This window comes from Dasypus novemcinctus, chromosome 12 (genome assembly GCF_030445035.2).
Source record: "Dasypus novemcinctus isolate mDasNov1 chromosome 12, mDasNov1.1.hap2, whole genome shotgun sequence".
Classification (NCBI taxonomy): Eukaryota; Metazoa; Chordata; class Mammalia; order Cingulata; family Dasypodidae; genus Dasypus; species Dasypus novemcinctus.
This window is the reverse complement of record NC_080684.1, coordinates 32,312,869-32,338,416: the sequence shown is the minus strand read 5'-3', so window position 1 is coordinate 32,338,416 and position 25,548 is coordinate 32,312,869. Positions and strand designations below refer to the sequence as shown.

General features: G+C 56.9%; 1 protein-coding gene and 1 long non-coding RNA gene across 3 annotated transcripts; one reads left to right on the top strand and one right to left on the bottom strand.

Moving 5' to 3' along the window:
• Positions 1 to 5,504: 5,504 nt before the first annotated feature.
• On the bottom strand, positions 5,505 to 9,839 carry LOC131280576 (uncharacterized). Of its 2 annotated transcripts, none has more exons than XR_009188222.1 (3): positions 9,371 to 9,839; positions 9,102 to 9,247; positions 5,505 to 7,359 (listed from the first exon to the last, which is right to left on the bottom strand). It is a non-coding gene; the product is annotated as an uncharacterized lncRNA (long non-coding RNA). The 2 variants fall into 2 exon arrangements; XR_009188223.1 differs by having other exon boundaries at positions 9,555 to 9,839.
• Positions 9,840 to 16,286: 6,447 nt separating this feature from the next.
• On the top strand, positions 16,287 to 18,631 carry HOXC11 (homeobox C11). The gene is made up of 2 exons (XM_058309226.1): positions 16,287 to 17,085; positions 18,316 to 18,631. The coding sequence occupies exons 1-2, from the start codon at positions 16,410 to 16,412 to the stop codon at positions 18,546 to 18,548; spliced, it is 909 nt and encodes a 302-aa protein (XP_058165209.1). The 5' UTR covers positions 16,287 to 16,409; the 3' UTR covers positions 18,549 to 18,631.
• Positions 18,632 to 25,548: the final 6,917 nt, after the last annotated feature.

The window sequence follows — 25,548 nt, the reverse complement described above, 5'->3', positions numbered from 1 at the left end:
CCAGCCCCAGACTGAGCCTGGTCCCGGCAGACAGCAAGAGGGGGCGCCGCCTGGGACACCGGCCCCGCTTAGAACGCCAGGCATCTCGGGCAGGCCCTCTCTGGACGTCCCTCTTGTCTGTTTTGTTCGTGGTTCCTTCCCACACACACCCCGAAGACCCCGCCAGGTCCCAGAGAGAAGGGGGGAAATCCCAGCCAGGGAGAGAGGGGGCCCACAGCTCTGAGCCGCGTGATAGGGATAAGGAAGGCTGCGGCGCTGCGGAGAGGCTCCTTTATTTGAAGTGGGTCGGGGCGCTGCGCCCCGCTGCCGAGCGCCTGCCGGAGCCGCGGCTCGGGCGCCCCCTTTCCCACCACTTCCCTTCCGAGGTCTCAAGTCTCTGCCTGCAGGAGCAAGCGAGTGTGGGAACAGCGGAACCAAAGGGTCCCCAAAGGCAGTTGGTGGGATGAGGAGAGGCTGGGGTGAGGGAGGGAGAGTGGAGGCTAAGGGAAGAAAGAGGAGGGGGGATTGGGTCGCTCCGGCGGGCAGGCAGAAGTGGGAAACCAAGCAAGAAGTGCTGTTTGGGACACTAGAGGATGATCAGCGAGGCCCACCGGTCTGGCTCCTCCAGGCCTGGACACCGAGGCCGAGGTGCAGGCGTCTGGCAGACCCGGCTGCGGACAGGGTGACATCAGCCTTATCTCCCTCTCGGACGAGTTGCCTGAGCGTGTCCTGGTCCCCAGTTCTCTCCCAAGCCCCTGTCCGCCCTGGACGAACACCCGCTCACAGGTGTGCTGCCATCCACTCTTCCTGCCGCCTGGGCGGCTGCAGACCGGAAACGGTCAAAGAGGAATTGAGAACCCGGCGGACGCAGCCTCAGATTCAGGAGCCACCCAGGAACCCCCACCTGACTCTCGGGGGCTGCAGAAGAGCAAGAGGCTGTGGAAGAGACTGCAGAGCGGGGGACTGACTGGCCGGGAGAGGTGGTGGCAGCCACCGATTCTCCCTTCCCCGCTGGCGTTCACGGTCACGGCCAGAGGCTGGACTGGTGTAATTTACGAGGCGGGAGGAGAACTCGCCCTTAAAGGGACTACCCGCCTCGGAGGCCCGCTCAGGCCCAGTTTCCCAGGCTGGTGACAATGAAAGAGGGGGGCGCTGCGCCCCCGCCCCTCCTTTCTCTTTCCCCTACCGCCGCCCCACCCGCCCCCAACGTCGCCCTTTGTCTCAGGCCCGCCTGCCACTCCTTTGCCCCTGCCAGCCACCGAGTACAAGGACCGGGGAAGAGAAAGGGGTACATCCCTAGGACCGGTTAGAGGCCAGAGAGTAACTTCAAGCACCAGGGAGGACTTTTTCCATCGGCCCCTCTAGGCTCCAGCCCCAGCCGGATGGATCCCGGCTGGCTTGGGGAGAATGGAGCAGTGAAAGAGCCACGGGTCTCCCTGTAATCCGTTTTAATCTTTCTAGGTGACAGTTCCCCACCCTCCATCTGCTGTCCAGCCCTTGCCTGGAGCAAGAAGGGTGAGAAGCAGGGGACTGCTGGGAATTCAGTGCAGCGTGGACAGCGTGAAACTCAGCTGCTAGCTTAAGAGTTCTTCCCACCTGGGGAGGCTCTCCCCTAACTCAGCCTTCCACTCTCCCCTCAGCACACAGCTTCAAGTCCCTGTACGGATCAGTGCAGAGACTCTGGCAAGACATCACACACACCCCTGGGCACACCCCACTCTCCCCACTGCACTTGCAGGCAGGCAGCCTCATACCCCCCATGCAATCCTGCACAGTGGTGGCACAAACTTCCCACCCCCACTGGGCACCTGACACGCTTCCCCACCTATGCACACTTGCTCTGCCCATGTGTAAGTTCTCAGAAATCACGGCTATTCCAGCTGCCCACAGAGTACCCGATGGGCTGGACCAGGGGTGAGGCACCCCCCCACACACCCTTGCCTGGTCTCCCACTGTACCCCTTTCTGCAGCTCCTTCTGAGACTTTGTGGGGTCTGGGGTGCTGGATTCGAGCCTGACTCTCACAACCACGCAGAAAAGAGAGACCAGAACACTCCAAAAAGGGTGGGTGGGGGGGGACAAAGATATGCAATATTCTCTTCCCGTTGCTTTAAACTTGACCTCTATGAGCTTCTCTGTCAAGCTGTGTCCTGTTCTCTGTGTCTGTCACTAGTACCTAGTCTAGTCCCTGTGGTTAGTCGTCCCTCTCTTATTCCTTCCCCAGCTCTGTAGTGGGCCCTCCTATTCAAATGTCTGTCAGTAGCACGTTTTCCCTTTATAGAGTCCTTGTACAGAGTTGCTTCATTATATTAATATTAATAATAATTAAAACATGAATTATGGTGATGTGATTTTTTTGGGAACAATTTTTAATGGGTCCCCATACACAGTGTCCTCTACCCAGAAAGAATGGGGACCCCAGCTTCCCGGCTGTCCCCCGCTTTGTTTTCTCCAGTTCAGGTGAATTATAAAAAGTAATAAATGTATAATAATAATGGAAGGGCAATCACAGGGGCAACAAAAATGTAAGAGCCACCAAGATCTCTTACTGGGCAGGCATCTTCAGTCCCCAGCATTAACCAGCAGCGAGAAAAGTAGGGGGCAGCCGACTGGGGAAGAAAAGGGAGAACTGAGGAGTTGTGGGGCTGTAAAAAATAATGTGGACAGCGGGATGGAGACTGATATCACCTTCAGGGCCAGGAAAGGGGGTCGGCGGCGCAGCAGGGCTTGAAGATGAGTAGCCCAAGTAAGGTGGGGGTGGGTCTAGGCTGTGATTTAGAGGCGGTGAGAGTGCCCCCAGGGACTTGAATGGGTGGCCAGGAGTTCCAACTCCCTGGTCCTAGAATCCCACAGCTCCAGTCTGAGAGGATATTTTGCGCATTGCAAGAAGAGTGGTTAGGGGACGAAAGACCCCTTGGGGCTGGTGAAATAGGCTCCGCCTCTCACAGCCTGCCACCCTCTCCAGGTCAGAACCAGGACAGGCCCAGGTCCAGGCCAGTGGAGGGGTGCAGCTGTGCCCAAAAGCCATCAGCACCTTCACCCTGCCTCTTCCTTCCGGGTGGAAGTCTTCCCTCTGCCTCACCCTGGCGCCTCTGCTCCCCCCCACCCCCAAGTTTTCCTTTCTTGCCGCCTGGTTCCAGTCACTGAGTCGCCTCCAAGTTCCTCCTCCACCCTCCCCAGCCAGAATACCAGGGGCCCCACTGAGCCCAGCCCCTTAGCCACGCCTCCTGCCCTGAAATCTTTCTGGCTCCCTGGCTTCCCTTACCCCTGCAGCTAAAGAAACTAACATACTTAGACCAAATCCTGTTCTCCCTTCGCCCTTAATCCCCAGCCACCCTGCGGGTACTCCTATAAACACCCCACAGATTGCACACGAGGCTAGGGTGCCCACAGCTTCCAGTTGCCCTGGGCTGGAGGAAGGGCCCGGTGGCAGCTCCTGGTCTGAATGAAGAGGGGTTGGCAGCCAGGAGAGCCCCCGTAAACCTAGGCAAGAGGCTATTTGCTTCTTAAGACGTGTGTACACAGGAAGGGCCAACTGAGGAGGCATTTATGGCTAAAAAGGAAGGAGGGGATTTAGGGGAGTCCTGGATTTATTTCCGGGGACAGTCTGATCGAAGGGAAGGCACCTTCTTGGTCTGCCAGGCCCTGAGAGTGGGAGAACCTGTCAGAGGTGGAAAGTCACTAATAGACTTCTGAGACTGGGCTGAAAAACAAGCTTTGGGTCTTCATCAAAGAGGAGCTCATGGTTGGAGCCACTACCCAAATACTGGCCAGGAGGCTGATACCTGGCTCTGGGCGAGGACTGCATATATTTTGCAAGTCTTTGTCTGGTTTAAGTCCCCAAACTACAAAAAGACAAAGCACTCCATGTCTCCAACTGGGCCTTGAGGAGCAAGGGAAAGGGGAGCTGTTATCTAGATGACTTAGGTAGAAAATAATTCTGGTGGTGTGCTGTGTACACTTAGGTCATCCAAATGGGTTGCGTACTTGGCCCGGGTTATCCACCCAATTGTTCCACTTGGCTCTGACTTGCATAGCCAGCCGCCTTCAGGTTATTTAAAGCCATCCCGAGCTGACAGGAGATGGGCCCGGCAGCCTGGGTTCTGTGGATGCTAATGCAGCCGGAAACCCGGGCAGATCGATGGCTCAGACCCGGAGTGGAGCGGGGACCGCCGTGCCTCATCCGAGAACAAAGCAAGCCCCGGGGACGGTGGGTTCCGGCCAGTCCTTAGCCTCCACCTCCTCTCCCCGCCTTGTTCGAGAAAGCAGGAGCAGCTTTTAGGGCCCAGCAGCCGCGGGAGGAAACGCACCCTGGGGCCCCCAGGCCTCTCTAGAGTGCAGAGGGCACAGAGAGGCGCCCAAGGTTCTGGGGTAATTCAGCGCCGAGATGGGCTGCAGGCCCGGGATTCCCCAGCCGCGCGGAGGACAAGCCTTAGGCCCGGGTGGCCGCCGTTCTGTGTCTGTCCTCCTCAAGGCGGAGTGGCCGGTGATCCGCGGAGAAGCCTGCGGGCCGCCCGGGTCTTCCCCGCTCCCCCACCACCGCAGCCGCGCACTCGCGGCGGCCGCTCGAGCCGAGGCCCCGGGCACAAAGGCGCTTAGGCCGCCGATGGATGACGTGGGCGCCAGCCGCTCCCCGCCCCGCGCCTGGAGCCCTCCCGTGCGGGGCCGGGGGAGAGGGCCCTGGCACCCTGTCCGATTGCCCGCCGGGTTCCGGGCCGCCCGAAGGTTCAGGGCAGATGAAAGCAGGGCGCCTCCCAGGCCCGGCCGCACCGCAGCTCCCCGCCCGGCCGCGCCCGCCGCTCTGTCGCCGCCCGAGGGCCTGCAGGCCCCCGCAAAGGACGGGATGACCCCTGCTGGCCGGAGCGGTGGAGGCTGCCGCGCCGAGGCCCCGCTCGGACCCTCCCAGCCGCCAGCCCTGCGCGCCCCGGGGCCGTCCCGGGAATTGGTGGGCGCGCTCGGGCCTCTCTCCTAGGCGTCCGCTCTCTGCCGGGCCTCGGCGGCCCCACAGCAGCGGTCCCCGGCCCACCCCGCGTCTCCCGGCCGGCAGCTCCGCCGCCAGAGGCTCCTCGGGCCTGGGCCGCCGCAGGGAGCGCGGCAAGGGAGCCGGGGAACGGCGCTTCCAGGAGGCAAACACAACCGGACCTTGCGCCAGCTGACCCCAGCCGCTGGCCGGTGGGTGACTGCCCCCTCTGAGATGAAGTCGGCGGCTTCCTGGGGACTCGGAGACCAGCCTTCACTTTGTCAGTTTCCATGAAGGAAAGTCGAGAACCTCCTTCAAAGGACAGGTCTGTGCAGAAAAAAAAAAAACCTACCGGCAGCCCTTGCTGGGAAAGCTCCTTGTTAAAGGCGCACAGTCCGAAGGAGCACGGAAAAGATGTTCCGAAAATACACATCCGCTGTAGTGCCGCCACTACCAGCATGTTGAAATGCATTCTAAAATGCATAGATATCCATGTTGCATGCACATTCTGGGCATGGAAAATGTTTCTCTACCAAAAAGAAAATACAGAGACACTTATCTATTGTGTGGGAAAGCAATCTACTGGGAAAAGATTACACATATGGATTTCTTTCACCACATGTAAAAATTCATTCACATATATAAACAGTACACTTGCATATATTTTACACAGGGAATGTACTATTCAGTTACACGTGCTTATACACTCCACAGGGCATATAAAAATCAACGCATGGAAAATGCATCCAGATATTAATATACGCACAGAAAAGACTACATGGAAATACATTCTATTATTTACATATCCACAAAGTGCATATCCAACCAGTGTGTGAAAAATATGTTCTTTAAATTCTGTCTACGTACATGGTGTGCATCTACTAAATACATTGAAAGTACATGCTTCGGATCAACATATTATTGTATTGATAATACGCATTTCTCTGGTACCATTAAAACAGTAGCAGGAGGAAGCTCAGGCATTTGCAGTGGCAATCTCCATCTGCTGAGCCTCGTCCTTGTCCTTCTGTATTGCTGCCATTTAGTTCCATCTTTTAAAGCCCCCTCTACGTCTACATGGATTCTTCACATAAGTGGGGTCTCCTCTGTTTGCCCGTGGCATTCGTACCTGAAGTTGGAGTCTCTATGTAGAGCCCTGAATCCTCTTTGCAGAAGTGGTGTCAGACTGCCTGCATCATCAGGCCTCGATGGAGTCAGCCTTAGACAACTAGGTGCCCCCACGCTTCTCAGGACCCCTCCTTCTAGACCTAATGTAACTATGTTTTGGAGTTATTCTGTGCCACGAGTTAGGAGGGTGCAACAGGCAGGTGATTCCCGGTGTGTGCTGGGTGCTCAGGAACTCCCCGACAGTGAATGTTTATTTTTAAATGTAAAAACATATGTTTTAATCCCAAGTCAAGGGAGCACCCAGAAGCAAAGGCTGAGCTTTGTAGTCTACCTCCCTGCCAAGCAGGGGAGCAGCCCTATACCCCAGTCCCCACAGCCCACAGAGGCTTCCGGCCTACTCAGACCTGGCTCCCATCTTTACCCGACTTTGACACAAAGTAGCAGGGAAAGGTGATCCCATTGCCCTAAGTTTCCCCTATAAAGCCCACTCCCAGTGCTTTTTGAGAGGCAGTAATAACAGAAAACATTTTTCTGGCGCTGAGCTAATTCTGTTTTGACCCCCTAAAAATTAGTCCCACTCGGGGCTAAAAATTGGGTCTCCCCGATTGTCTGAGGAAAAATTTCTTGAGAGACTGTGCCCTCACACCCGGCAGAGATATTGTTTATGAGTCAATGGGTTCCGTGTAGACGCGGCCATATTTTACTGTCCAAAGGAATCAATTAATTAGCGCCTCGCCGCCAGTTCCCCTACCGCCGCTGCTCGGCTGAGCGCGCGGCTGCTGAGATAGATGTGCGTGGCCAGCTCGCTGGTCTTGTTAACAAGCCTCGTCATAAAGATGGAGATGATAAGGCGACGAGCAAGCCCCGGGGCTGGAGGGGGGCTTTGAGGGCCCAACCTGCCAGCCTGCCTGGGCAGAGGCCCGCTGGAGCCGGGTGTCGACCTGGCTTGGGCTCGAGTTTATCCAGGGTTCTCTCCCCTTGTGGCACGTTCATGCTGCGACTGAGGACCTAGATCATTCCTCTCCCCTAACTCTCCCCCCACACACACACACTTTTTTTTCCAGGAGATTTAAAAAATGATATATGAAAATACATAAACCTGAGTCCATGAGTGCCTTGCCTTGCCCTACTTGCCCAGTTTGGTCCAGAACCCGTCGCTGTGCTCCTCTCCTCCCTGCATTTCTCTGTGTGGCTCCCTTTCATCTCTTTTTGGTGCTTTCTTCCCTCCTTGGGCTCTCCCTGGCTTCTGGTTGCTTTTTCTACCAGGTCGGCCCTGGTTCAGTTCCCGACGAGCTTGTAAAAAAAAAAAAAAAAAAAAACAGCCCTGGTTATCTCTCAGCGGTTTGAACACCCCAGATAAGCCAGACCCAATGAAATTAAAATAAAAATAAATAAATAAACCTTGAATGTAATTGCTGGTTTGGGTCGCAGCACTTAATTCTGTTTATTCTTGCCAATGTGCATACTTAACTGAGAGATATTGATATTAAAGGGCAGAGGGGAATTAATTTTACTTTTATAGTCATCTATTAAGAGCAGAAGATGATCTGAGTCTCCTTTAAAGGGACCAAAAAGGGGGAGAGGGAGAGAGAAAGATCGGGGAGGGGGAACAAAGATCTTCGCCTGAAGAAACAATGTAACACTAGACCGAACTATAAAGTCTGGGAATGCAAGGACGCAGGACTCTCTTAGCTTCCCCTGTTTGGTAGCCTGTCCCCTTCACTTCCTGCTGAAATCTCAATTTGAAGGCGTAGCGGTATTCAAGAAGGATTCGTGCAATTATCCGGATAATTGTAGGGGGAGAGCAAGCATTTCCCTGGGATTGCCTGACTCTGGTGTCTGTGCAGAGGAGGAGCAGGGGCATATGGATACAGAGGAACAGGAGGTGGCAGGGTCTCCCAAGACCACCCTTCTCCTTACAAAATGGCTTTCCTAAATCAAGGAGGCCTAGGCCAGAGTTAACAGATTTTGGGACATACCAAAGAAAGGGCAAGCGATTTTGGAGACCTAATTGCTTCCGTTTCATTCCGTAGGATATTTGCTTGGCTTTACTTTATCGGCAGAGACATGCCTCCTCTAGTATTGTAATCATCTTAAGTAAGCGGATAATAGATAATTATAGGGGTGTCGATAGTATTATTTTATAGCCACACAAGATATGATTAGTGTTAATGTTGGAGCCCGGGAGGCAGCAAAGGGCCTTGGAGTTCAAGGTAGAGAGGCCCCCGATAGTCTTTCTCTTTCCTATTTTTATATGTGCGTGACTCTTCAGAAATCCCTAATTTTCTAGATCCCCCTCCCAAATGCCTTAAGGAAACTCTCTAGGATTTTAAGGACTGTGAGCCCAGAAAAGGGCAAACAAGAGTTTGGGACTTGTATCCCGCCCCCCTTAGTCTCAGAGCTCTGTTCTTCCCAGGCCCCCCCATGATTGAAGGCTTTACCCCAGTCCAAGGGCACCCGTGGGGTCACAGAGCTTAGGTAGGTGAAGCCACAAAGGGAGAGACAGGGTCTTCTCTGTCTCCCTAAGTGGGCACTGGGTCCAGGGTGCCAGATCGCCTTCTTCCACCGAGCCTCCTCCCCAGGGTCCCTTGATGGGGTTAGAAGACATACTGGGGCCGAGGGGGTCAGCTGGGGGCGGAGAAGTCTTGGAAATATTTTTTCTTGTTTCTGGGATTTTAGACCACAGAAGGTTGTGGGAGAGAGCGAAAGAAAGAGATTGAGATTGAGGCAATGCCAGAGAGCCAGGCGAGAAAGAAACAGGAGGCCAGAGTGAAACGAAGGCGTGAAAGAAAAGAGACAGGAAGAGGAATGTAAAAAGGTTTGGAGGGGGAAAAGGAAGAAAAAGACGGGACACGGGAGGGAATGGAAAAGGGGAAAGGAGAGAGAAAGATTGAGCGAGAAAGACAGAGGGAAGGAGGCAGGCAGGGGCGAGCGTCGGCGGTGGAGCTGGCTCTGCCCGGCTGCCTGCTGCAGTCTGGGTGGGCGGGGAGGGGGGGGGTCGCCATGACAAAGTGAAGGTCAAGTTAGCATCGTACCTTATAAGGAAGGCGTCGGTCCTCCATTTCAGCCTTTCCCTCCGCCAGGACGTGGCCGTGGCATTTCTGGGCTTGTAAATACCGGACTCTTTGGGGTCTTAAAATAAAGACCCCCTCCTTCCTTTATTGCGGGTGAGCTCGGCGGGCTGGGGGAAGTGGCGGACAGAGAAGTCGGCTAATGAAGACTCCAGGAAACTTTTCTCTCTCTCTCTCTCTCTGGCTCCGCTCCCCGCCAGCTGGGCCCCCCTCCCTCCTTCCCTCCTCCCCACCTCAACGCCTCTTTTTCTCCCTGTGTCTCCCGGTCTTCCGTGTCTCTCGCCACTCGGTCTCTCCACTTCCTTCCTTCCCCTGCCGCAAACTTCTAAGTCGTTCCATTCCACCGCGAAGCAGAACGGGACGTAAGGATCGAAGAGAAAATTAAACGTCATACAGAAAAGTTCATGTACAGCTTACATGTCTGAATATTACGGTTTCCTTCCGAAATCGAGGCGGTCCACTCGGTAAGGAGGAGCAGGAGTGAGGCCGCAGGGGCGGGGAGGGCTGGCCTGACAGCAGACTCGGATATATTTATCTCTCAGATCCAGAGGCCGACAGGAAAAGGGCGGAAGCAGGCAAGCGTTTTAAAGCGGCAACTCGCAAAAAACCAGAAGGCTGCAGCCTGTGGGGCCGGGAGCGCAGCGCGACGGCGCAGGGTCCCCCAAGGCAGCCGCCGGCCCCGAGCGATGGGCGGGCTCAGCGGAGGCCTGGGGTACGAGCAACCAGTGTATTAAATGTTTGTTAGTCTGAGAAGAGGGTGGAGGCGTGGGGGGGGGGGGGGCTGGGGAGACCGAGAGCCCGGCCGCGCCGCAGCGGGCTGGCGAGCTCCCGGGCGGCGGCGGCGGGCGGCGGGCAGCGGGTCGGCTGCGGGAAGGCGCTGCGGGAAGGAGCCTGCGCTGGGATCCCTTCCCTCCAGGTTAGCCCAGGGCCGGGCCGGGGGCGGCGTGCAGTGGGAGCGAGCGAGAGAGACGGGGAGAGTCAGAGACCAACTGGGGAGGGGGTATTTGCAGAGCACTCACCTTTCTCCTCGCCCTCACAGCTTGTTTTCGCCTCCTCTTTGCCCGCGGAGCCCTTTTTAGGCCTGGTTATTGCTTCTTTTTTTTTTTTAATTGGAATTTTAATGACAGGGAAAGGGAGGGGTGCTCAGTAAGCAATGATCGGGGCTCCTGGTTAAATCTGAAGATCCGCCAGCCTCTAATTGTGGTCACCTCCGCCCTCCCCCACTGGAAACCTGGCCTCTGAGATCAGACCCCTCCCACTTTACCTACCTGGCCCGAGGGTCGCCTGGACCTGAGGTGTGCCCTGGGCCCAGGAGGGAGTAGTCAGGAGCAGCAGGGGTGGACAGGGGAGCTCCCAGGCCTCGATGCCTGGTGCCCTCCCACCTCGTGTCCTGCTAATGAAAAACAAAGGGGAGGATTTGATGATTTCTGTTGATGTGAAAGGTTCCTGGCTTTCAAAGAAGGTGAGGCGCTTCTCTCCTGCAGACATCTAATCTGGGAGAAGTACCACTTACATCCTACTGCTCCAGGCTCAAGGGGCTAAAAGGGTGACCAGTGTGGGGGCACTTGCTGCCAAGAAGCCTACCCCCCCCACCTGGAGAACGCGGCAGGCCCTCTTTGGCAGCACTGAGACTTCCATGGAGAGTATTCTAAAAGGTCAGAATGGACTGGGGAGACACTCTGATGCCCCCTCAAGCCTGGGAGTGAGGGGGCTTCGGAGCTAGGGAGCTTCCCCCTAGTGTGGGAAAGACAGACACAGCCAGACCTCACCCTACAAAAAATATGCTGGTGTCTGGGGCGGGGGGTGGGAGTGGGGGGAAGATTGTCAGCCACTTGGGAGATTTGGGGATTTGCAGGGAGTGGGGCAGACACCCTAGAGAAGGCAGAGGCTGAGGTGTGATCCAGGGTGGGCTAGGGGGATCTGAGGGGGCAAGGCTGGCAAGGTATCACTCAAAACCATTTCCTCAGAGAAGGCCAGACACAATGGACCCCCATATTGAAAAACACCAGATGATCTGCTTCCAAGGGATATAAACAGGCCCAGCGGATGCAGGTTCATAAAACCCCGCAAAAGCCCAGACAGGAACACTTAAAATGCCCAGAAACAAAGCCCACCGTGACAAATTCTCACCCAGCACACAAGGCCATGCACCAAAATGTTCCCAGGCACCAGAGACCTTCCCCACCTCAGGCCTCCACCCAGGGGCCCTCAGGTGTACCTGCCCACCGAGAGCACACGCACATCTGTGCAGTCCCCTAACCCTACCCCCAGAATCCCCGGGGCCGGGGGGGGGGGGCATCCCCTGCAGGCACGCCCCACAGAGCCAGGCCCGGGTCTCCGGAGCCTAGCTAATACACCCAGATCCATACCCGGAGATAAAAGTCTAGACAATAGATGGCTGTTTATGACAACGAGGCTCTCCAAGTTTGGGGCTGGGCGATAAATCTCTGGCGAATCTTCCTTCCTGTAACTCAACTTCTGGCTGTAGTGACGAGAGATCCGCGGAGACCGCAGAGAGGAAAGCAGCGACATGGGGGAGACTTTTAAATCGGGAGCAGAGACGCCTTCCCCGCGGGGGCTAGCGCAGGCGGCCCCACTCGGCCGCTCACACCTCGGGGCGCCTCCACACTGTGGAAGCTTTCGACTCGGACCTCAGAAGACAGACGAGCCAGGGCTCCCGGCTGCCTGCCGGCCCTGGCTTCCAGGCTCCCGGCAGGAAATCAGGGTGAAATGTACAGGCGGACGGCAGACACCGGAGACGGGGACAGACTCAGAAACCGTTCTTGCTGGGCGCAAGGGGTCTTTTTGGTTGCTGACCGGAGATCTTCTTACTATGTGTCACCTGAATTTTTTCACCCCATGTCTCTCTCGCTCTCTCTCCCCCTTTTCCTTTTTGGATTGATGGGCTGTTCCCTTTTGCATTTTCGACGCAGGCGTCTGATTACAACTAAAGAGGCACTGAAGTTGATCTCATAAAAATGCCGCGAGCTCACTTTGATCAGCTCAGACTGGGTCCGAGCCTAAGTAGGCGCTAAAGCCTGGGAATGGCGGCTCGGGCCAAGCGGGCCCCGATCCGGCCCCGGCCAGGCGGGAGATCCGGGTGGCCCAGCGAGGCAAACCCGCCGGGAAAAGGCATTTTCTGTGCTGCTTGTGCTGCTCCAGCCGGGTTTGGGAACCGAGGCCCAGTGATCGCGGCTCTGTTTTCAGACCGTTTCAAAGACAGTTCCTTCTTTTTAGAGCATTTGGCGAGGGGGCCAATGAAACTGGCTCGTAAATTTTTTTTTTTTATGGGGAGAAATGGGGACGCTTGCTAGCCTCCTGGGACAGTCCCTCTGCGGAGGACGCTAGGTGGGGCCACGGGGGCGGAGTAGCTGTGGTTTCCCCCCACCCCTCAGCCCGGCCAGGGGCCGGGGGAACCTGGACGCTCGGCCCACCGGCTTAGGTGGTCTGCCTAGGGGGCCTCAGACTTGGAACCATGACCAGGGACCAGGGCCAAAGAGAGGTGGGGGCCTCGAACCGACTGAGAGCCGGCAGTGTCCCAAAGGCAGGATAAACCTCTGGCCTGAAAATCCCCAGGCCTACTAAAGGGATTACTAATCGCAAGGGTAATTCCCCGAGGGAGAGAAATATTCGCAAAAAGGTGCAAGCCGATTTCTAACGCAGGTTCACCCCCCAGCTTCTTCACCGCTGAGAGCGCCTGAGCCTGGGACTCTCTCTACTTATCTTTTTATTGACTCCATGCAGGGGCTGAACCTGCAGCCCAAGCCTTCGGGGGCTCTAACAGCCCCTTCCTTGTCCCGGAGTTTTCCTCCCAGCTCGTGGTCTATGGGGTGGGCCCCTTTCTCTACCAAGATCTGCTTTCTAGAACCCAGAGCAGAGGGAGGAGGTAGAGCGTTTGCAAGGCGGCTCCAGAGCTGTGTGCGGGAGGCTGCGCTGGGAACCACCCAAGCCGGAATTCAGGAAACACTGACCCCTTCGCAAGCCGCCCCTGGTGTGGGGGGGGGGGGGGGGCAAGGGTTCTGGAGTCCATCGTGGCTCTGGACAGACTCACACGGCAGCCACCCAGACCACAACCGCCTGCTAGCGGCAGAGCAGGCGGGTGTGCTGTCCGAGGCCACCAAGAGTCAGTAGGGCAGGCAGGATGGTCCTGCCGCGGCGGATTTCAGGTGAGGGCTGTGACTCCAGGCGCTTGGAGGGGCCTGAGGCCCAAGGAAGTGAAATCAAAGCAAAAAGCAACCACCTCCACTCTAGGGAGTGGGAGCTTCCCTGGCTCTTGGGGAGGAATTTGGAGGGGCCATAGATGGGTCCCATGTCAGGGGAGGCATGATGCCCTGGACAGATGCAGACAGATGCGGCTGTGAGAGGGTGCAGCCTGGGGCAGGCAGCTCAGCCAATGCTTCGCGGTGGCCTGGACCTCGTACCTGGCGGGGAGGCCGCTACCCCACACCACCGGCATTTTTGCCAATCAACACCTCGCTGACCTCAGCAGCCAGGGCTTTCTCTTCTTGACCCCAGCAGGAACCGCCAGTGGCTGGAATTCCTTAAAGTTGTTGAAAATTTAAGTTAGACCAAAATAGAAAAAAAAATTAAACTCTGCCTTACTTTAGGGGGAAAGAATACCATTTCCCAGAAGCCTCAGTTGGGAGATCTCAGAGTTTCCTGGATATCAGCATCTTTGACATTCTTTCTTCCCTTTCTTTTTGTTTCAAGGAAACAGAGCCGCCAGCAGCTCCTTGCAGCTGCCCGGGTCACTTTTATGGTGGCCCTGGAATAAACTTTGGTGGTCAAATTCAAGTGCTCAGGCCCACAGCTGTCTCCTCACAGGAAGCCCCCCCCCCACCAACCGTCGGCCCTGGCTGGGTAGAATTCACCCAGGGGGCTTGAGCCCTCCGTGGCCCTGAGGCGGGAGGGGGAAGGAAGGAGGGCCTCGGGTGGCACGTGGGAAAAGCAGGAGCTGAGACTCTAGAGCCCCACACACACCTCTGCAAGGGATGGGGGTATCGCTCACCTCCCTCTTGCTGATTCATATCACTGTTTGGGGAACATTTCGCCTCCAATACACTCGAGTTTAATGAGGTCAGTGTGAACCCCATAAAAGGCACGGTCCATAGTTCCCCACCATTATAATTTAAAATGCTGGCCCCAGCTCACCCTATAAAAAGGACTAGAGGAAGGAGGACAAGCAACCAATTTTTCTTCTCGAGGCCCCTTCCCAGCTGACAGTCCCACACTTGAGCAACCCCTAAACTCATTCCTCTATGCCTTCAGTTAAGTAAGGAAGGGCTTGGGAAGCAGCGCCCTGTACTGAGTGGACAGAGGGGGGTCAGAGAGGCCCATCTCCAGGTATCCCCAAGCGGCTCTGAGGTGCCTCTTCCTCCCCAAGGATGGGGCCCCACGGCCAAGGGAAACTCCACCCTAGCTGTTGCTCTAAAGGACAATCAAGTTTTGGGAGGCAGAAGCATTGAGGAGGAATGAATTTGGAGGGTTGCCTTTGGAGACAAGACAAGATACCATTTTTTGTGCCCTCCCTCTGTGGTCTTGGGGCCTCGGCACCCCCTACTGCTTTCGGCAAGAAAAATCAAACCCAAATACAAATTTGAAAGTGGAAACCAATTTTAACCAAGAGTTAGAACTATAAGGAGGGTTTGGGCCATTTTTTGCTTTCCCTGGGAGCACTAGGGCAGTCACTGGGGGCCTCAGTTCCTCCCCTCCTTCCCAAACAAATTGTGCCCGAGCGGCTCCTCCTTGGATCCAAGGTTGTTTTTTGCTTGTGCTGGTTGCCCTGGCTCCTTGGACTCTGTGCGAAGCCTTTCAATAGAGTGACTTTCAGCTGTCCAGCTGTGTCCTGCGGTGCCCAGAGGGATGGGGAGCAAGGGAGGGCAGGACCAGAGTCCACCGCTTGGGCTACAGCCATCCAGGAGGCAGGCAGATGTGGAGAAGGGCAGGATAGGGCCGAGTGACAGGAAGGAGGCACCGGGGAGCAGCTGCACCTTTAGGGAGCTGATCTGGGGGCTTTCACGAGGGGGTGGCCCCTGGCCCTGCCCTGCCTACCCAGGGTCCACAGTGTTCTTCTACTGCCCTGCTGGTCTGTCCTGGAGACCCAGTCCTGGCCCCACTGCTCATCGCATAGTCCCCAAATCAGCGAAGAACGGGAGTCTCAAACCAAGTTCCTCCACCATCCCCTCCCTGGGTCAGGACCCCAGGCTCCTTTTCAGCCCATCGACTGAGGCTGAGCCCCCAACCCACAGGGCCCCCACAGAAAAGATACATAGCTCTGGTTCCAATCTTTTTCTCTGGGGCTTGGGATTTTAAAATCCACAGTGGATGTAGCTTTCTGCACATTGATTGACAATAAAGGCAGGCATGAAATATTCACCCAGGGCCACTCTCTCATACTAAATATTTAACACAACATTAGAGAAGGTTTTTCCCAGACTTCGCCAGGCACCGGCTGGGCGGCTGGCGCACTGCTCACAACTGGTTTATGACTAATTCGGAGTCCCTGGCTGGCGGCAGCACAGCCAGCCAGGCAAAGTTGGGACACTGGCTTGCAGCTGGGCTGCCTCACCTTTGGGAAACTTCAGATACTCTTCCCAGGGAGTCTCCTCAAAGAGACAGGGGAGTCTTGACACCAGCGCAGCCTGGAGAAGAACCGGCTCGAAACTCTTGTAAACAGACACTGACCCTCCTCTGCACGACCGGAGGGGTAAGAGACCCTGAGACTTGGGATGGGGAGATAAGGATTCAGGCAGAGGGGAAAGAAGTCCTCGCCCCCACCCCAGTAGGGAGCTGATCACTGGGAGGAGGCAAGACCCCCCCATATCTGAGCGCTCCCCTCCTTCCCCCAATCCTGGAAAAAGGAGAGAGAGCAGCAGCTAGGAAAAAAATTACAATTACCCCCTCCCAGCCGCCGCCCCCGCCCATCCCACCGCCCACCCCACCCCAACCCTCTCTCTCCTCCTTTGCTCGCTCTGTGGAATGGAGAGGAGGGGAGTGAGGTAAGAAAAACGAATACAAATCTGCAATTGATTTTCATAATGTTTCTGCGGTGTTTGCAAACCAATCGCCTGAACGTCCCCGATCTTACCTAAGAGAGAACCCCTCCTACGTCTGCGAAGTGCTCCGAACTGATATATGACAATATCTACTTTGGATCACGTGCTCGGGGAGAGAGACTAAGACGGATAACGCGTCATCTCGCCTTCCCAAATTTTCCCCCCTCGCTAGACCGGGTCCAAAACCTCCATCCGGAGCCGGCAGGAGAGGAGAACGATGTTTAACTCGGTCAACCTGGGCAACTTCTGCTCGCCGTCGCGCAAGGAAAGGGGCGCCGATTTCGGCGAGCGAGGGAGCTGCGCCTCCAATCTCTATCTGCCCAGTTGCACTTACTACGTGCCCGAGTTCTCCACGGTCTCCTCCTTCCTGCCCCAGGCCCCCTCTCGTCAGATCTCCTATCCCTACTCGGCCCAAGTGCCCCCGGTCCGGGAGGTCTCCTACGGCCTGGAGCCCTCCGGCAAGTGGCACCACCGGAACAGCTACTCCTCCTGCTATGCGGCGGCCGACGAGCTCATGCACCGGGAGTGCCTGCCTCCCTCCACCGTCACCGAGATCCTCATGAAAAACGAGGGTTCCTACGGCGGCCACCACCACCCCAGCGCCCCGCACGCCGCCCCCGCCGGCTTCTACTCCTCGGTCAACAAGAACAGCGTCCTGCCTCAAGCTTTCGACCGCTTCTTCGACAACGCCTACTGCGGCGGCGGCGACGCGCCCGCCGAGCCCCCCTGCTCCGGCAAGGGCGAGGCCAAGGGGGAGCCCGAGGCGCCCCCGGCCTCGGGACTGGCGTCCCGGGCCGAGGCGGGTGCCGACGCCGAGGAGGAGAACACGAATCCCAGCTCGTCCGGGTCAGCCCACTCCGCCGCCAAGGAGCCGGTCAAGGGAGCCGCCCCCAGTAGGTAGCCGCGGCCCCGGGAGCCGGCGGGCAGCGAGGGAGGGAGCCGGGGAGGGAGGGCGAAAGTAGGGGGGAGGCGAGGGGAGTGGGGACGGCCTCGTGTTTTGGGTCAGTCCGATTTTATGTGGAGTTTTATAAGCATTCAAAGGATTTTATTATAACCTACAAAGCCCTCTCTCCCAACGACTCGACTTTTTACGATGGAGAAGGGGTGGGGAGGGAGGGAAAGGGGCTCTTTGGAAAAGCCGGGTGAACCCCCCTCCCCCGTTATGTCCCTCGGTCTGTGAAATTTTTTAAAGCGCCGCCATCGCGGGCGATATTAACTTTGATCGTGAACTTAGAGGAGCATTTAAGGAAGGATGGGGAGCCGGGCTGCCGTGGGGTGGGTGGGAGGGAGGGGAGGGGTGGAGGGGGAGAAAGGGGAGGGCGAGGGAAAGACACAGGGAGAAGCCCAGAGAGGGGGAGAGGTGGGGGAGAGGCGACGGAGCAGAACCTGCGGCCGGCGAGGCGAGCCAGGGCCGCTCTGCTGCTTTTAAAAGCCATTTTTGAAAATGTTCAAACTGTGTGTCCGCGGGTCCTTCACCAGAAACCCAAGCAGCCTGGGGGTCGGCGGCGCCTGGGGCCCGGGGCTCGGCGGCCCCTCGGCTCCAGGCCGGGGTTCAGCGGTTCTCCGGGGTCCCGCGCCTCGGCGCTGGCCTAGGCCGGCGGCGCGGCAGGAGCGGCCGGGCCCGAGGCCCAGGGCGCGCCGGGGCCCCCGGAAGCGGCTCTCGGGGGGTCTTTGGTGTCTGTGCGCTCGCTTCCTCCCCGGGCTCCCCACTGCTTGCTCCAGCTCTCACTTCTTCGCGCCCGTTCTCCGCGGTTCCCCCGGATTTCTGGGGGGTGGCTGGTCTCCGGAGCCACCGGGAGGGCGGCAGGCAGGGGGCCCACGGCGCGCACGTGGCCCCGGCGGCTCGCCTTCTCCCCCAGACCCCGCCGGCCACGGCGCGCGGGACCGAAGGGGGGCGCGGGTCCCGCAGCCGCCCGGGCCTGGGGTGGGCTGGCCCTGCCAGGGTGGTCGCGGCTGCCCCGAGCGCTGCGGGCCCGCGGAGGAGCCCAGGCCGGCCTGGCGGGAGGGCTGCCCGGCGCGCGGGCGGGGAGAAGGGCCGCTGAGCGCTCGGCGGGCTGGGGTCGCCCGGGTCTCACGTGTCTCTCTCCCCCTCTCCTCGCACTTGCCCCCTCCCCTCCCTCCAGACGCCCCCCGCACCCGCAAGAAGCGCTGTCCTTATTCGAAATTCCAGATCCGGGAACTGGAGCGCGAGTTTTTCTTCAACGTGTATATCAACAAAGAGAAACGGCTGCAGCTGTCGCGGATGCTGAACCTGACGGACCGACAAGTGAAAATTTGGTTTCAGAACAGAAGGATGAAAGAAAAAAAACTGAGCAGAGACCGGCTGCAGTATTTCTCGGGAAACCCTCTGCTGTAACCGCAGACCGGGCCCTTTTTCGGGGGAGAGGGGGGGGAGAGGGGGGAGATTATTTTATTTTATTTTTTATTTTTATTTTTATTTCCTAACTCGCCTTCTTTCCGCGGGTGGAAACCCAGACTGTGGCCCGGCCTGGCCCCCGCTCTCCGGGCCGGCACTTCTTCCCGGGAACTCCTTCACCTCCGGGCTCACTCTCACTGTGGGACAGGGACCAGCTCTGAAGGCGGTGAAGGGAAGTGCCTGACCCACGGCGAGTGGACACCGTTGGCGCCGAGGCCGAGACTCTCTATTTAACAGGAAACACACCTCGCGACAATGTCTTGCTGCTCGAATTGGGTGGGGGAGGGGCGAGCGCAGTGGGCGCCGGAGACCCGCCACCCTTGAACTAACAGCCTCCGCTGGCCCAAGGGGAGAGGCTCGCTGGGACACGGGGTCTGCGAGCGAAGACCTCTCTCGGGCTCCCCCCCTACCCCACCTCGCCCCGCTGCTAGGGGGCAGCTAAATGTGATCCTGCCTTGCTGTGAAATTTCTGTACCTTCGACCTGATGTTTGGTGTGCAAAGTCCGTGTCCTACCTCCGCCCGTGCCTGGTTGTTTTCCCCCGTAAACGTGTAGAGCCCTCCTTGGAAATTTCTTAACTGGTGCACTGAGGTTTCCTGACCTTTTCCCAAGCCGTGCCCCACTCCACGGGATCATAGCTATAGTCTATGCAGTTGTTACCTCCTTTTTTTTTTTTTTTTAAGGAAAAAAAAAGTCCTGGGTGGAGGAAGCTATAGGGAGTTGGGTTTGGGCGCCTCCCCCATGCTGGGGCCTGAGGATTTGTAAATATTTTTCACGGAGCATTTCTTTCTACCCAAAGGGGATGGGGGTGGGGTGGGGGAAGGCCGCGCCCGGAGGGAGATTCCAATCGCCCACCTCTCTCCGTGGGCGTGAGTGAGTGTGTCCGTGTGCAATCCCTATCCTGCTCCCGTCCCAGAGGGATTGCTGTGAATTTTTTTTTTTTGGTGGCAAATAAAGATATTTCATTCTGTTCAATATTATTATTTTATTTGACCCTTTTATTAGCCCTTCTCCTCTTAAAACCCTGGGTGCTCCCAAGGCGGAGGAGAAGGCGGGCGGGCAGGGGCGGGCGGCGAGGACGGGCCCGAGGAGGTGAGGGAGGCCCCGCCGGCCGGCCTGCAGCACCTCGCCGCCCGCGGGGCCGGGGCCGGGGCCGGGGCCGGGCGGAGCCTGCCTGCCGCTCCCGGGCTGAGGGCGTCCCGCAGCTCCGCTCGCCTTTCTCACGTGCAGCTCGAGCTGTGTCCAAACGCCCGGGCGACGCTTTCCGTTTAAGTACACGTTTGTTGTGGAGTTAATTGTAACCATCATCGAATTTAAATTTATAGGAATTTTCTTGGCTCCACCGCCCTCCTGCCAGATGTCTCCGTCTGTCCCTGTTAAATGCGTAGGGCTGAGGAGAGGGCTCTCCTGTTTTTTTTTTTCTCTCGATGAGATGGCTGTATTGGAATTTTAATATACAGTTCTGAAGGAAGGAGGGGAGAGGAGGAGAAGCCAGCCCCCTCCTTTTCCTCCCGGAGGCCCCTGGGGGTGGGAAGGTGGGGCCAGGCCCTTCCCCTCCGGCACAAATGGCCAGGCTCCTCCAGACACAGGCAGACGCCTGGGCTGGGGGCGCCGCGATGTTTATACACTGGGTGTCCTGGAGGAGCAAACCCCAGAGATTCGTTTTGTAGGGGTTGGCCTGGGGAGGAGGTGGCCCCTGTCACAGCTGCCACACCCATCTATCCTCACTGCATGTTTCTTCTGTACCTGTGGTCCTTTCTGTGCTTCAGGAAGGGGACTTGGGCGGTGGCGTTACCGAATTCGTTATTTGGGGGCAGGGCTTAGGGACCAGGTCTCTCATTGTTTCCCTCTCTTGAGAACTGTTCTTGTGTCATTCACAGAAAATGTTTTTGTCAATATAACTCTGTCAGATGAAAGATAAACGCACCATTGGCTGTTGCATCTGGGTTTCATCGTTTTCAATGGCCAGGATCCCGCGGTTCGTGTCTGAATCCCTAATGTGCAAATGTGGGTTTCCAGACAAGATACACAAACCAGGGTGTGTATACGTGGCCCCACAATTTCCCCATGCGCTCTCCCGGTTTCTTTCAGTCCATGTGCCTATGGGTGCACGTGAGAAGGAATATTCTTTGCACACTTTTGCCTATGATGTGGAGTAAATCTGAACACATGCACAACTGCGGCTTATGCCCTCCGGCCTGGGTGACCATCGCCTGCAGGAATGCAAGTGAATAGCGTGTGCGTGTGTGCGTGTGTGTTGTGTGTGTGACAATTCTCTGGGTATCTGTATCCACCGGCCTGAATGGGGAACATTGGCCTGCCAGCTATGTTTCTTGCAAAATAGGAGATAGTTTTGTAGACCGGAGCAGTTTATAAAGCAAAATATTAATCTCCAGCTGACTCCTGATTTTGGAAAAAAAAAATATTGAAGCCCCGCAGTTATCACTTTCCCTGCCCTGTGCAGCCCCCAGGATGGGTTTTGGAAGGAGTGGGGGGTCATCTTGAGGGTAAAACAAAGGCTTCTGTGACCCAGGCCCAGCAACTTGCCAGTCCTGAGCGACCCTCTGAAAAGGAGAAAAAAGGGGTCTCTGTCCCCCAAACAAACCCACCTTCTGGTCCCTAGGATGTCCAACCCCCCTTGCCTTGGGCTCAGCCTTTCTGGGTAATCCCCTCCAGCCGCGGCGCTGCCCGGGAACAAAAGAACCTCGTCTAGACGCCGCCATAAAGCGCCCCCCCTCCCCCCCGCGCCTCTAAACCCAGTTTCATTTCGCCCTTAACGACCCAGTCTGGCCTGTGTTAGAAAACGCTTCCGCCCTAAATAGTAAACAAATCTGCAGTGGACGGTCTTGGTTCCCCCAGCACACCCGGGACCCCCACCCTTGCCCCGTATTTCCCTTCTTCTCCTCCCGCCTTTCTCAGCTCCCAGCTCCCCAACCTCCCCAACCCGCCCCCCACCCCCAGTAAATAAACCCGAGGCCGAGTTCAAAGTTTCCTGGAGCTAAGGAGGAATGCTGGTTGTAAAAATCCAAGTTTATAGCGCACGTGGGACTTTACAAGGGTATTAAGTGGTGTGGGCTGAGAGAGTGCGTCCTGCGCCCCTCCCCTCCCTCGATGGGCTTTGGGGGTACAGGGGAACCTGGAGGACTTGAAAGGATAAATCGGTGGGGGGAAGCGTTATGCTTGGGGTTTCTTTGTCTCTCAGACCCCTAGGTTGCCAGGGAAGGGCAATGCAAAGGCCTCTTGGAAGAAGGCTCTCAGCCCCCACTGAGCATCTGAGAGAAAGCCCACAGGTCTTGGGTGTCCTAGATGGAGGGGATAGGGGAACCCTGCTTTGAGGGAAGCCAGAAAGGTCCAGTCCAGGTATCTGCAAAGTGAGCTGAATTGGGGATAGCTAGATCCAGCAGAGGGGAAGGAACTCCCTTGGGCTAATTTCTCGAGTGGGCTGAGAGCAGAGAGGGTTTTCCTCACCCAGGCAAAGAAAAACTTTGAACTTCAAGGGAGTCAAGGGCGCCTCCCCTTTCCTCTCTCCGCCCTTCTCTGGAATCTGTAGGACAATTCCCTTCTGGGCGAGAATTCCCTGCAGGGGGCGGCCCCTGAGGATTCCTGGTGCCCTGGGGAAGGCTAACTCTGCGGCACCCCTCCTGCTCAGAGCCTGCCAGAGCCGTGAACACGCGACCGCACTCTTTATTATTCATATAAACCTTTGGAAAAAGGCAATGCTTGGCAAGTTTTTATAACTTTGTTTGGCATAAAAGTTTTACAAGACTCCCCCTTCTTCTTTTTTTTTTTTTTTTTTTTTGACATAAAAATTTGGTCCTGCCACGGAATGAAATCTCAGGATCTTTGGGAAGGAGGGGAAAGAGGAGCTCTGGGGCCCAGAGGGGGTCTGAGGCTGCTTCTTTCTGCCTAAGGCAAACAAGGTTTGAAGGTTGGGATCAGTCCTTCGAGAGGCCCACTTTGAACTCAGCTTTCGGGGGTCACCAGCTGGCAGGGGCTGCAGACCTCGGGAGATTCCTGTCGACTTTGCCCTTGAGATGCGCTCTGAGGGCCCCCAAAGTTTAGGGTTGCCTAAGAATGAAAAAGACTCTACATCAGCATGGCCAGACTCCTCCCATCACACCCTCTTGTCCTCATCCACGCACCATGCTCTCTCTCTCTCTCAATCCACTGCACACTCCCAATCCACTGCACAAAGTGGAGACCCATAACCTTGACCCAGACCGCCAGTTTGAGAGGGTCTGCGCACACAGCCCTGCATCCCCTCTGCATGCGAAGTCAACAACGGGTTTGAAGACAGGCAGAGTCCTAAACGCTAAGAAACTCCTGGCTGCAGGAGTGAGGGAGAGAGGGCTGGCAGGCTGCAGACGGGATCCACAACAAAGGTGCCCGAGAGGCAGTAGAGCATTGGGCCACCAAGCTCACCAGGACCTGTGGGCCTGCCTCCACCTGGCACCCAAAGAATCCCACTCCCCTCTTTTCCCCTAACTCCAGCCTTGGGGGCACCAGCTGGGCTCAAATTGGGGCCAACTGAGTGTTTGACTCTGGAAGTTCGGACACAGACCGGGCGGCTTCTCCGAAGGCAGGCCTGTGGGACGAGGCTCCTTTGGGGCAAAGGAACTGGAGATACGTCACCCTTGGCACCCGGAGCTTCAGGGAGCCACCGGTGTCAGTGGGAAGAGCCCCAGAGCCCCCGCTTCTTCCCTTCTAATGGCGACTGCTGAGGCCTGGCTGCCAGAGGCCGACAGCCCTCCACTTCGCCTTGTGAGGACCCGAGCGGAGGCTGGAGGCCCGGGGAAGGTCAACTCCAAGCCTCAGCAGCAGGACTGGAAGCAATGCCGCTGAGCCTGGTGCTTTCCCCTCGCCGAGCCCAACACAACAGAGAAAAACAGGACAGCCGAGAGGAAGGGGGAAAGTGGGGAAGAAAGAAAAGATCAAAGAGTAAATTGTATAATAAAGAAAGAAGGAAGGAAAAGAGGAAAGAGGGAAATAAGGAAGACAACAAATTAAGAAAGAAAAGAGAAGAGATCCGGAAAAGAGAAGAAAAAAGAATTTAAAAAAAAAAAGGAAGAAGGAAAGAAACAGAAAGAGAAAGAAGCAAATAAAGAGAGGGGATGAGGAAGAGAGAAATGAGAAAGAAAGAAAGGCGGTAGGAAGCAGGGAAGTGCTGCGCTGAGGCGCCTGGCTAGGTCCCTGGATCTCCTGAAAGGAATTCAGCCGGTGAAGGAGGAGCGGGTTTTCCGCCACAGCCAGCCAGTGCAGCCGCGGCCCCCATCACGGCCAGAAACCCAGCCTACTGCGGCCACTTGGACGCAAACCATCAAAGTGGGGAGCAGAAGCCTCCCCCCTCAGCCCCCAAGATATCCTCCCACCCATCTCCCCCTCCCAAAGCTTCTCTTTGAGGTGTCTGCTTTCTGGTTTCGATTCAGGAGGCAAAAGTTAAATAACTGGCGGGCTTCGGCCGAGCCAGGAAGCAGTCGGGCTGGGGTGGGATCTCGGACCTCGGGTTGCCGAGATCTTATCTTAGGGAGCGCTTTGGGTAAAAGTGAATATGTGTGGCCGTGTACACACAATTAAGTGCCAGCTAGACACATGCACAACTCCAGACTGTCTGGGTGCAAGTGTGTGCAAAGTCCGGCTGTGATAGCCGCCTAGGCGGGTGGGGCTGCCGGCGTGCCTGCAAGATCCAGAGTAGACCCAGGAGGCACTCCGAGCGTCGGTGCCTCCCGCTCCCTCTTCTACCTGTTAAAAAATCTTTTTATGCGACCCTCCGAGCACACTGCATTTCGCCTGGGAGCTCCCCGCTTTCGATTCGGCCGCAGCACAGCCCAGTGCTGGTGAAGAAAAGAAGCAAATCTTTCTTTCAAGTTTTGAGAAAAGCTTGATTTATCTGGGCCTCCAAAACGAGAGGGGAGAATTTTCTGCAATTTCCACCACTGGTGTGATTTTGTTTCCCTATTCGCTTGAAGAGATATCGATACACACTTGATTATTATTTTATTTTATTATCTAACCTCAAAGGAAGAGGCAGAGACACTCTTCCTTTTTCACTTCATCTTTGGAATTTCTCATTTGGCTTCCTTAACCTCATGGGGTCACTACGCTAATTTTCGATGGAGAAATCTGGGTGCTTCTGGGGGTACTTTGAGGGTAACAGCCCACCCACCCACCCCCAAAAAGAAAATCAAAATCAGCCGAGCTTCCTGTTTGTGGAGTACCACAGTTTCCTTCTTCTGCTTTCACTCAGGGACCCCTCGCGCCCCCACCCCTGCATGCCCCCCGCAAGCCCTCTGCAAACCCACCGAATTCTCTTGAAGCCTGCCAGGAGCGCCCGGACCCCGGGAGCGGCGTCTCCTCTCTGCCCTCTCAGCCCTCCCAGCGGCAGCAGGCCGGGCCTCCTCCCTGCTGCCCTGGGTCCCTATAGGAGCGGAAGGAAGGGTGCAACCGGCAAGGACTCCTGGGGTGACTGGGATTGTCCAGACCTAGGTGTTGCCTGAGCCCCTCTATGGCCCAGCAAACCTTGAATTTTCACATTCCCAGATTGATGCATGAAGGGGAGCCCCGGAGCCAGGCGGAGGCGCAGTTTTCTCGGCCCCACGGAGAGTTGGGGAAATAGCTTAACAGGGTCCGAACGTAAGGGGGTGATCCTAGCAACACAAAGACGTCCCCCCGGGACCCCATCCAGGTACCGCAGGGGTGCAGGAGGGAGGCTCTCGGCTCTGTGGGGCAGGGCCTCTGGGCTCCTGGCAGCGGTGGCAGGCGGGGTGGCCCGGGTGGACCGCGTGCCTTTGAACGCCAGGTCGGGACAATAGGACTGAAATGGCCCTTTGCTCATGGCCTCGGAAAAGACCGAGCCCAAGGGGGCAGGGCTGGGACCCAGGCCCAGCCGGATTTTCCAGGACCAGCACCAGGGCGCCCCTCGCGCGGTCTGCAGGCTCACTTCC